We start from the raw sequence: 11,224 nt of genomic DNA, 5'->3' as shown, positions 1-11,224 counted from the left end.
CATGGAAAGTAGCCCCACCTTGCACTAGTTTCAACCTAGTTGTACGAGTCTTCCCCTTCCAATTTCCAAGTCAACTAGCGTGTTAAACACAGAATGAACTTAATATATTGTGAAGCAAGAATGGAAGTAAACAATTCAGCAGTCTTGTTCTGAACTTGAGAAGTAGATCCTTTTTCTTTTTCTTTTTCCGTGGTGCTTTAGTTCTGGCTCTTCTGTTCAGCTGGGAATTTCTCGATGGCTCCCGTGGCTTTGTTTATTTTCTCTCTCCTCACTCATCTCGTGGTTCTTCACTCTGCCGAAGCAAGGGAACTCTACAATCCCTGTGCTCCCTACCACTGTAATGATCAACTAGGCGATGTCAAGTTCCCCTTCAAAAATATGACGCAGCCTCCTGAATGCGGGTTGTTCACAGTTGATTGTTCTGATCACGAACATCCGAAGATCCAAGAGGAAGGATACTGGCATGAATTGGAGAGAATCTCTCCAGCAAATACGAATTTTATCAATGACAGTGAGCTCCAGCAGCGCTTGGAACACAGTTTCTGCGATGATCAAATTTTCGACAATTTGAGTCTTCCCGGCCCTTCTCCAGTCTATGAATTATTCGCACACAATCTGACCCTCGTCAAATGCAACAACGCCACACCAACCCTCTCCTTTACAGATTTTAACAACGCCTGTACAAAGGCTGCTACTTACTATACTACTCTGTCTGATCATAGTTTACGAAGTTCCCTACCCCCACCCCGACCATCGTGTACCATCATTTTTATGCCCGCGGATCCATCTAAACCTCCCTTCAGTCTCTCTGCATTGACTGCTAGATTTTCCCTTCAACTGCCATTAAGAAAAGAATGTAAACGTTGTCATGATAGAAAAGGCGAATGCCGCCTTGATGACCATGGAGAATTTCAATGTTTTGGAGAAAAAGGTATATACATCGGAATAGATGTACATCAAATTAGATGCTTCCCGCATTTACATGACCCTTCGTTATTTATCCATTTCCTTTCTTCAAAGGATTCAACTCTCAAAAAAAGGAAAGAGTCTGTTGAAAATACTTTGTATTCGGTACAAACACACACACACACACGCAAGTACATATGAGTTTTTAAATGATCGTTATGCAATATCTTGTTTTTGTTGAATGCCAATTATATATATGCCACTTCAATCTTCTTTGCTTCAGCTAACAAAAATTTCATTTTGCAATTTATGTTGCAGGAGTTAAATTGGGATTGAAGCTAGGACTAGGTAAGATTGACATCTCTGAAGTTAAATATATAATTGATCTCATCTGGGACAACTGTTAGAACCCAAGGAAGGAAATCAAATCAGTCCCAAGTGCCCCTCAACAGAGGATTACTTTTCTAAAGATACATGAAATGAACAAGCTTTGAATATTACCATATTTCTTGCAGTGTACACCGTTCATTAATGCCTCCTTTCCCACGTTTTGCACTATGTGCTTAAACACATTGGGGAAGTAAATTGAATGCTCTGTAAAAGATAACCTTGATCAAATTTAGCAACCCCTGGTATAAACTGTTCTGTAACTGTTTCATAATTTGACTCCATACAGTCCCTTGGTTAAAAGTTGATCTCTCACACTTGCATGTTTTTGGTTAATGTGTACATTTTTATTGATTGTGGAGGTTTTATAGCACATCTCTCAAATTTAAACAGTTAAAAACACGTGAACAACAGTGATTCTTTGGATGTTTTTGCCTGCCAGACTTTCTCAGGAAAAAAAAAACTGGAATGCTAGCTGATATATTCTAAAATGCATTGCATAAATTTGTCATTTCCTTTCTTTTATCATCTTCAGCAGCAGGTGCAGTTGCTGGTCTCATGGTTCTAGTTGTTATTGTTTGCTGCTTAAAGAGAAAGTTAGCATATGATAGCTTTATTTTCTTCTGGAAGAATCAAGGCCAAGATCGTCAAATTGTTGAGGCCTTTCTAAGGAGCTATGGGCCACTTCAAGTTAGAAGATATAGCTATTTGGAGGTCAAGAAAATGACCAATTCCTTCAAAGAAAAATTAGGAAAAGGGGGCTACGGTAGTGTATACAAGGGAAAATCAAATGACGGCAGTCTTGTAGCGGTGAAGGTCTTGAGCAAATTAAAAGGTAATGGAGAAGAATTTATGAATGAGGTGGCAGCCATTAGTCGCACTTCCCATGTCAACATAGTAAGCTTGTTGGGGTTTTGTTTTGAGGGTTCAGAAAAAGCTCTCATCTATGAATTCATGCCTAACGGCTCACTTGAGAAGTTCATATTTGATGCAAATTCCCCCAACAGAGATCATGATCATCACTTGGGATGGGAGCAATTGGATCAAATTTCACTCGGCATTGCTCGAGGATTGGAGTATTTACATCGGGGTTGCAATGCAAGAATTCTGCATTTTGACATCAAGCCTCATAGCATTCTTCTTGATGAAAACTTGGCTATGAAAATCTCTGATTTCGGCCTTGCTAAAATATGTAACAAGGACGAGAGTATTGTGTCAATAATGTGCGCCAGAGGTACTGCCGGTTACATTGCTCCAGAAGTATTATGTATAAATTTTGGAGGGGTCTCACATGATAGATGAACACATCAGCTTAGTATTGTTAGAATACCCACGTGCTATTCACGTGTTAGTCTGTTAAGCATGGCTGTTAGTTACAATTGTATATAAGCTGAACTGTGCATTGTAATATTCATTCAGTGAATAATCATACAGAAAATCTCAAGTATATTCTCTCTGTTTTCAGTCTTCTTCTTCCTTTATTTTTCCAAATACCTCTTCTGTTATCATGGTATCAGCGCCCATGGTGGTGATCCAGATCTGCTATTCCGCTTCTCTCTCTCTGCTTCCTTCATCTTTCTTGTTCTTCTCTCTCTGCAATTCCTAATTTCTCAGCTTTCTCCGATTTCTCAGATTTCTCAGATTTCTTCGAATCCACATTTTCTAAAACCCTAATTTCTTCATGGCTTCTTCTTTTCTCAAAATTGAGAGTCTTCTTGGTCTCCTTACAATTCGTCTTACTGATGATAACTTCTTGAAGTGGAGTTATCAGATTGAATCTGTGCTTCAAGGCTACGAGCTTTTTGGGCATTTCGATGGTTCTTCGATTCCACCTCCTCAATTCGCCATTGTTGATGAGGAAGGCGAAACTTCTGAGCTTACCACTGCTTATAAGAAGTGGATTCGTACTGATAAGGCACTTTTGAGTTTACTCATTGCTTCTCTGTCTGACGAGGCGCTTGAATACGTCATTGGATGCAAAATAGCTCGCGATGCTTGGATCAACCTTTCTGATCGCTATGCTTCAGTTTCTCGAGCTCGGATTAACCATCTCAAAACTGAGTTGCAAACTGCACAGAAAGGTGGGGATTCCATAGAGCGATTCTTGCTTCGTCTCAAACATCTTCGAGATCAACTGAATGCTGCTGGTATCAAGATTTCTGATGATGATTTCATTATTACTGCTTTGAATGGCTTACCTCCCGATAATCAAGACTGTCTTGATTGCACGAGATACTCCTTTGTCTCTCAAGGATTCCAGAGCACAGCTTCTGGCTGCAGAACAAACTGCTGAGGCTCGTATTGTTCATCATACTGCGTTATATGCGATTAATTCATCTTGTGCTCAAGGTTCCTCTGTGTCTTCAGGACAGGGTATTTTACGTACACCTTCTCAGCCTTTACCACATGTTCAGTCTTTTGTTGGTCAGCAAAATTCTTTTTCTCGTGCCTCTAGTTCTCGAGGTTTTTCTGCACAAACCTCTGGTCGTAGAAGGTTTAATGGTGGTCGCCATGCCTCTTCTCAATTTCGGGGCGGTAGTACTTCTGGTTTTCCTGGAGGTTCTAATTCCTATCGATCTCATGTGGTGCCTAAGTGTCAAATTTGCAGCAAGCGTGGACATACAGCTGCTAATTGCTATTACCGTCATGCCAATGCCAATTCCTCCTCTTCTACTCCTAGTGTTGTTGAATGCCAAATCTGTGGCAAATGTGGGCATCGCGCACTTGATTGTTTCCACAGGTCAAACTACTTATTTCAGGGCCAAGCACCTCCTTCTTCTCTGAATGCTATGACTGCTCAGACTTCTTTCTCTCCTAAGCACGTCTGGATTGCAGATAGTGGTGCTTCTCATCATATGGTTGGCAATTCCTCTCAATTGGATCATGTGACTCCTTGTAATGTTGATGAGAATGTTACTGTTGGCAATGGGGCAGGTTTGACTATTCAGAATCTTGGCACTGCTACTATTTCTTGTGCCCAATCTACTTCACTACATCTTCCATCTGTTTTGCATGTTCCTAAGCTCAGAGCAAATCTCTTATCCGTCCATCAATTGTGTAAAGACAATAATTGTTTTATCACATTTGACGTCTCTGGCTTTTATATACAGGACAAGATAACCAAGGCACTTCTTCTTCAAGGCAAGAGTAATCAAGGTTTATATCCCATCCCTCTTTCTACTTCTCAAAGATCTCGAGGTGTTTCTTCTATTTCTTCAGCTCCAGTTGCATATCTTGGACAACATGTCAATGTCTCTATTTGGCATCAAAGGTTAGGCCATCCAACAAATACCGTTGTGCAAAGAATGCTTCAAGATTCTGCTTTATCTGTTTCTGTTGATAGCTCTCAAGCACTATGTACTGCTTGTTTACATGGTAAAATGCACAAGCTTTCTTTTCCTAAGGATCATGTTAAGTCTAATGTTCCATTTCAGAGGATACACAGTGATGTATGGGGTCCTTCCCGACAAAAATCCATAGATGGTTTTAGATACTATGTTAGTTTCATTGATGAGTGTACTAGTTACTTGTGGCTTTATCCACTGTTTAATAAATCTGGAGTGTTTGAAGAGTTTCTCAAGTTCTATGCTCTTGTCACTAATCAGTTTAAGGCTACTATTCAGTATTTTCAAAGTGATGGGGGTGGTGAGTTCATTAGTAGGCAATTTTCTTCTTTTTTGGATTCAAAAGGGATAATTCATCAAGTCTCTTGTCCATACACCCCTCAGCAAAATGGTTTGGCAGAGAGGAAGAATTGCCATATTATCGAAACTGCTCTTACTTTACTTGTTGCTTCTGCTCTTCCTAATAAGTTCTGGTTTCATTCAGTTGCTCATGCTGCTTATCTCATCAATCTTATGCCTAGTTCAGTTTTAAGATATCAGTCTCCTTTTCAAAGCTTGTATGGCAAGGCTCCTGATATTAAATCTCTTAGGATTTTTGGTTCTGCAGTTTACCCATATATCAGACCTTATAATGAACATAAGCTTCAGCCAAGAACAGTTCAATGTGTTTTTATGGGATATTCTCCAGGTTATAAAGGGGTCATTTGTTACAATAGATCCACCTCAAGGTTTGTTGTTTCCAGACATGTCATTCATGATGAATCTGTTTTTCCTTTTAAGTCTCATTCCATCTTAGCAGATTCAGTTCCAGTTTCATGCTCTTCCAAGCCTCAGCCTTTACCAGTTTGTGTTTCACTTCCTTCATGTATACATGCTTTAAATCCTAGTGATATATCTGGTTCTATATCTCCTCAACATGTTTCTTCACAAAATCATAGCTCACAGGATGTTTCTATTTCATCTTTAGAAACTACTGAGAATCCTGCATTGTCTTCCAGTGATTCAGTCTTATCTGTGATTAATGATCAGCAACTACAAGTTCTCTTGCCTGTCTCCCCTGTTATCTCTAGTTCTGTGTCTCCTCTTTTAAACACTCATGCTATGCAGACCAGATCAAAGGCAGGTATCGTTCAGTCTAAGCAGTTTGAAGATTATCAGTGTTATTATACCACTCTTCCTGTTATACATGATGTTACTGAACCAGCCACTTATAAGGTTGCTTCTCAATCTGTTAATTGGATTCAAGCTATGAAGGACGAAATTGAGGCATTACATGCTCAGGGTACTTGGGAGTTAGTACCTAAGCCAGTTCATAAAAATATTGTTGGTTGTCGATGGGTGTATCGAATTAAGACAAACTCAGATGGTACTTTGGCTAGATATAAGGCCAGATTAGTTGCCCAAGGCTTTAGCCAAGCTCCTGGACTGGATTTCAGTGAAACTTTTAGCCCTGTGGTCAGACACACCACAGTAAGGTTGATATTAAGTATTGCAGCGATGAATCGATGGTCACTTCGTCAACTTGATGTTAAGAACGCGTTTTTACACGGTGATCTTGAGGAAGAGGTCTATATGCGTCAGCCACAAGGTTTTGAGGATCCAAAACATCTCAGTTATGTTTGCAAGTTACGAAAGTCTCTTTATGGTCTTAAGCAAGCTCCAAGGGCTTGGAATGCCAAATTCACAGGTTATCTTCCAGCCATTGGTTTTGTATCATCTCACTCTGATCCTAGCTTATTTGTGAAGCATCTAGGTTCAGATATTGTGATCCTTCTCTTATACGTGGATGATATAATATTGACCGGTTCAAAGGTGGCTTTGGTGCAAGAAGTTGTTGATGAATTAAGCTCAGCTTTTGATATGAAAGATATGGGGAAGTTGAAATATTTCTTAGGATTACAGATTTCTTATAATACAGCTGGAGATATTTTTGTTAACCAGGCTAAATATGCCAAAGATTTGCTTGCTAAGGCTGGTCTGAGTTCATGCCGATCTTGTCCAACCCCTTGTAAACCACATGGTCAATTGTTAAAGAGTGATGGTGATGCTTTGAATGATCCTACAATCTACTGAAGCATTGTTGGTGCATTACAATATCTAACTTTTACCAGACCTGAAATCTCTTATGCTGTTAACACAGTATGTCAATTTATGACAACTCCTTCAGAGTTACATTTTCAGTTAGTTAAGAGGATTTTACGCTATCTTCAAGGTACCTTGGATCATGGCCTTACCTTTACTAGTGGTGCTTGGGAACTTAATGCTTACAGTGATGCAGATTGGGCAGCAGATATAAGCACTAGACGATCTATCACTGGTTTTGTGGCTTTCTTAGGCCATAATCCTATTTCTTGGCAATCTAAGAAACAGAACTCAGTCTCCAGGAGTTCAACCGAAGCAGAATACAGAGCATTAGCTCATACAGCAGCAGACTTGGCATGGATCAGACAAGTTTTGCTTGATTTGAAAGTGTTTCTACCTCAGCCTCCTACTATACATTGTGACAACCTTTCTGCTCTAGCATTAAGTTCTAATCCTGTGCATCACTCACGGATCAAACATCTTGATATAGACTTTCATTTTGTTAGAGAAAGAGTACAAAGAAGAGATCTCTCCATGCAGTATATTCCAACAGATGAACAGGTTGCAGACATATTTACAAAAGGGTTACACAGTCCACTCTTCACAAAGCATTGTGGTAATTTACGGCTTGGGAACCCAGCTGGATTTGAGGGGAAATGATAGATGAACACATCAGGTTAGTATTGTTAGAATACCCACGTGCTATTCACGTGTTAGTCTGTTAAGCATGGCTGTTAGTTACAATTGTATATAAGCTGAACTGTGCATTGTAATATTCATTCAGTGAATAATCACATAGAAAATCTCAGTATATTCTCTTTGTTTTCAGTCTTCTTCTTCCTTTGTTTTTCCAAATGCCTCTTATGTTATCAAGACTTACCACAGTAATTCAAAAGCAAGCTTAAGGAGACTGGCACATTAAGATTGATGCCCAAAACATTGGCTTTAATGACAGTGCAAAGGCATACAGCAGCTTCAACATCAGCAAGACCCCCAATGAGGCTACAACAAGGGGTCTTTGGTTGGGTCCCCACGACAAGGTGCACCAAACCATTCAACAAATCACCACATACCCCTAGCTTAAGGGTGTCCTTAGGGCAAGAGGCTTTAGCTGGAGGGATTGGGGTTGAGGGAGAAGGGTGTTTTGGGGTTTTTGGTGGTGGTGGACAATTAGGAACATGATGATTTGAACTCACTGTAGTGAAAAATACAAGGTTAAGGGAGAGAAGAAGAGCAATGGTTGCAATTGCCATAGAAGAAGCCATTTTAGAACTAAATTCCCTTAGGTAGCCAAGTGACTGATTGATATACTTGTCTTAACTTGTAGATGGATTTTTAGGTGGTGGATATAAAGAACAAAATTAGGGTATTTATAGTCCTTTTTCTTTTGGAATCTAAATTTGTCAAAGACACCCATGTGAGTACACAGTGCACACTATTTTGGATCTAACTCTGTCACTTGCTGGCCTGCGGTGCACTTGAAGAAGAGGCCAGATTTCAACTTTGGAGCTTTCTGAATTTCATGCTTTCTTATATAAGGCACCAAAACAAAAGGACACCCTTGTTCTTATAGAGAGGTTTAAATCTCTTAATCGATCGTGTCCGCATTTGACCAAAATGTTTCCAAGAATCAAGATTCTCCGTCTATTAGCTGGAGGGTTTCCTTTTGTATAATGAAGTCGGGGAAAAAGAGAGGTATACTAGCCAACATCGGTCTTGGTTGTGTAGATAAATACTCTGAAAATGAGTTCCTAACGAAAAAGAGCATTGATTTCAGTACGTAAATAAATGCTCTCTACCACTGAGTCGGACACAAGAGATTTCACTTTGACAAAAAGGAGAAGTAGTGTAATTAAAAACTAGGTAAACTAGCAAATGACAACAATCAAAACTAGAACCTTCCATTCTAGTTGCCACCTTGGCTTCTCACCCATCAGATAAAGTGGCCCTACTAATTATATGGTATTGTAATTTCTCTTTTGATTTTTGGGTCATAATAAGGTATTGTAATTTGGAAACTCCGAATCTCTATGCCTTAAATTAACATTAGAAATTTAGGGTCTTTGTTGATGCCAATTTCATTATCTTCCACAATGAAGGAAATTGCGCAGATTATATAGGAAACCTTTATTAGTGAGTCAGGAAAAACTTCTCCATTTTCAATATTTTGTTATTCTGTGAGGACAAATTAAATGAATTTCCCTATATCAAAATTTAATTATTATGGTTCATAAGAAAACAATCCACATCCATGAAATCTTATTCTTTTGGGAAGGAAGCTTTCATCCACAAATCCAAGATTTCATGGATACCTTATGCATAAAGATAAAGGCGACTTCTCAGACAAAAACAAGAAAAAAGACCTCAATTTCTGAAGGGTGCTGCTTGGCCAGACAATGATAGGTTGACCAATATCTTCATCATGATCTATAATACAACAAAGACGAGATAGGATAATTTATTTAATGTCCCTCTTACTAAAAGCAGTTCAACATTACATTCAGTATCTTTTGTATTAAAAAAAAACTATATTGCATTGAAACAAACTTGTAACAATATGACAAAAAAATTCGGAATCAAAACAAGAGGTTCCTCAAACCAAACCAAAATCATGATCAGTATCGAGATCAAAACATACCGAACTGTGAGCTACACTATTGCAAGTACGGGGCACATGAGACAACGATGCACTTTGGAACCTTGAAAAGATCTCCATGCATGGCTAATTTTCATAGATTACGCCAATGAAAATTGCCCCACCACTCAAACTAACCCTCCCATTTCTCGTTTAGAAAACACTAATTATGTGCTGACATAGGAGAATTGAAGTTAAAACGACATCTTTTTTCCCCTCATTGTAACAATGTTGAGAAGTTATGATCACCTTGGTTCATTTGTTTATTAAGTATGCAGTGAATGATGTTGCACGACGGTATGCTTTATGGTTTCCCCAAAGAAATAAAATGAGTAATTCAAGCTATAGGCACGAGTGACAATCAGGCAAAACAATATTGTCATATGAATTTAGAGACCATGTATTCAAGCAAGATATTAACACCTTTTTTTTTCATTGTCAGGTTGTTGAAATGATGAGAATATAACTAATAATCATGATAGTCGCATTTAACTTTAATTGTCTAAAATCAAGAGCAAAAACCACCAATGCTCAAAGACTGAAAAGATAAGAAGTAGCAAAGTTTTCAATTCAAAGGGAAGCATATGAGCATTGCTTGGAGAGAACATTGTCCATATCAGTTACATTTCGAAGGAAACATGCCTAATGTATTACAGCCAAACATTAATGACCTGTCTTTTATTGAAACAAAGCTGTTGAAAGGGCAGCAGTAGGTGAGAAGATCATGGCACCACTAGGCGCATTGGAAGTCTGTTGGGACAGATTTACCACAGTAATTCAAAAGCAAGCTTAAGGAGACTGGCACATTAAGATTGATGCCCAAAACGTTGGCCTTAATGGCAGTGCAAAGACACACAGCAGCATCAACATCAGAAAGACCTGCAATGAGGCTACAACAAGGGGTCTTTGATTGGGTCCCCACAACAAGGTGCACCAAGTCATTCAACAAATTGCCACATACCCCTAGCTTAAGGGTATCTTTAGGGCAAGAGGCTTTAGGAGGGCTGGGGCTTGGGGTTGGGGTTGGGGTTTGGGGAGGGTATTTTGGGGTTGGGGTTGAGGGAGGAGGTTGTTTTGGGGTTGGGATTGGGGTTGGAGGAGGTTGTTTTGGGGTTGGGGTTGGAGTTGGGGGAGGTTGTTTTGGGGTTGGGGTTGAGGGAGAAGGTTGTTTTGGGGTTGGAGTTGGGGTTGAGGGGGGAGGGTGTTTCGGTTTTGGGGTTGGGGTAGGGGTTGAGGGAGGAGGGTGTTTTGGGGTTGGGTTTGAGGGGGGAGGGTGTTTTGGGGATTTTGGTGGTGTTGGTGGACAATTAGGTACATGATGATTTGAACTCACTGCTGTGAAAAATACAAAGTTAAGGGAGAGAAGAAGAGCAATTGTAAATGCATTATGAGAAGGCATTTTAGAACTGAATTCCCTCAGGCAGTGAAGTGACTGATTGATATTCTTGGGTTAACTTGTAGACGGATTTTTAGGTGGTGGATATAGATACTAATGAACACAATTAGGGTATTTATAGACTTTACTTTTATGAAAATAATCTAAATTTGTCAAAGACACCCATGTGAAAGCACAATTAGCATACACTGTTTTGGATGTAACTCTCTCACTTGCTGGCCTGGGGCCAATGCCATATTCAATTTTGGAGCATTCTGACTTTTATGCTTTCTAATATATGGCACCAAAACAAAAGGACACCCTTTGTTCTTATTAGTCAAAATATATCTTGATCGTGTTCTCATTTGGCCAAAATATATATCCTAAAATAATCAGGGTTCTCCTTCTACTAAAGAGAGTAAACAGCCGACAGGGGGTGTAGATAAATGTTCTCTATCACTTAGTTTCTAGTAAGAGATATCACTTTGACAATGG

General features: G+C 39.4%; 3 protein-coding genes across 4 annotated transcripts; 1 reads left to right on the top strand and 2 right to left on the bottom strand.

Moving 5' to 3' along the window:
* Positions 1-2,649, top strand: LOC117612969 (PR5-like receptor kinase). 2 transcript variants are annotated; one of them, XM_034341598.1, is made up of 3 exons: positions 1-931; positions 1,225-1,254; positions 1,835-2,649. In XM_034341598.1, exons 1-3 carry the CDS (start codon positions 235-237, stop codon positions 2,593-2,595), a joined length of 1,488 nt encoding a protein of 495 aa, XP_034197489.1. In that variant the 5' UTR covers positions 1-234; the 3' UTR covers positions 2,596-2,649. The 2 variants fall into 2 exon arrangements, with proteins under 2 accessions (XP_034197489.1, XP_034197488.1); XM_034341597.1 differs by having other exon boundaries at positions 1,829-2,649.
* A 4,804-nt stretch (positions 2,650-7,453) lies between these two features.
* LOC117612967 (14 kDa proline-rich protein DC2.15-like) lies at positions 7,454-7,984 on the bottom strand. Its single transcript, XM_034341595.1, has 2 exons — positions 7,600-7,984; positions 7,454-7,479 (listed from the first exon to the last, which is right to left on the bottom strand). The coding sequence occupies exons 1-2, from the start codon at positions 7,982-7,984 to the stop codon at positions 7,454-7,456; spliced, it is 411 nt and encodes a 136-aa protein (XP_034197486.1).
* A 1,837-nt stretch (positions 7,985-9,821) lies between these two features.
* LOC117612971 (pEARLI1-like lipid transfer protein 2) lies at positions 9,822-10,813 on the bottom strand. Its single transcript, XM_034341599.1, has one exon. It carries the CDS (start codon positions 10,751-10,753, stop codon positions 10,088-10,090), a length of 666 nt encoding a protein of 221 aa, XP_034197490.1. The 5' UTR covers positions 10,754-10,813; the 3' UTR covers positions 9,822-10,087.
* Between the last annotated feature and the right edge of the window lie 411 nt (positions 10,814-11,224).

Source organism: Prunus dulcis, unplaced genomic scaffold (genome assembly GCF_902201215.1).
Source record: "Prunus dulcis unplaced genomic scaffold, ALMONDv2, whole genome shotgun sequence".
Classification (NCBI taxonomy): Eukaryota; Viridiplantae; Streptophyta; class Magnoliopsida; order Rosales; family Rosaceae; genus Prunus; species Prunus dulcis.
This window is presented reverse-complemented; position numbering and strand designations above follow the sequence as displayed.

Coding starts and splice junctions, on each gene's coding strand:
- LOC117612969 (XM_034341597.1), top strand. CDS start 235: ATGGCTCCCGTGGCTTTGTTTATTTTCTCTCTCCTCACTCATCTCGTG. Junction 932..1,224: donor TCAATGTTTTGGAGAAAAAG/GTATATACATCG, acceptor TTTATGTTGCAG/GAGTTAAATTGGGATTGAAG. Junction 1,255..1,828: donor GGGATTGAAGCTAGGACTAG/GTAAGATTGACA, acceptor TATCATCTTCAG/CAGCAGGTGCAGTTGCTGGT.
- LOC117612967 (XM_034341595.1), bottom strand. CDS start 7,984: ATGGCTTCTTCTATGGCAATTGCAACCATTGCTCTTCTTCTCTCCCTT. Junction 7,480..7,599: donor CTTGCTTTTGAATTACTGTG/GTAAGTCTTGAT, acceptor TACAATGCACAG/TTCAGCTTATATACAATTGT.
- LOC117612971 (XM_034341599.1), bottom strand. CDS start 10,753: ATGCCTTCTCATAATGCATTTACAATTGCTCTTCTTCTCTCCCTTAAC.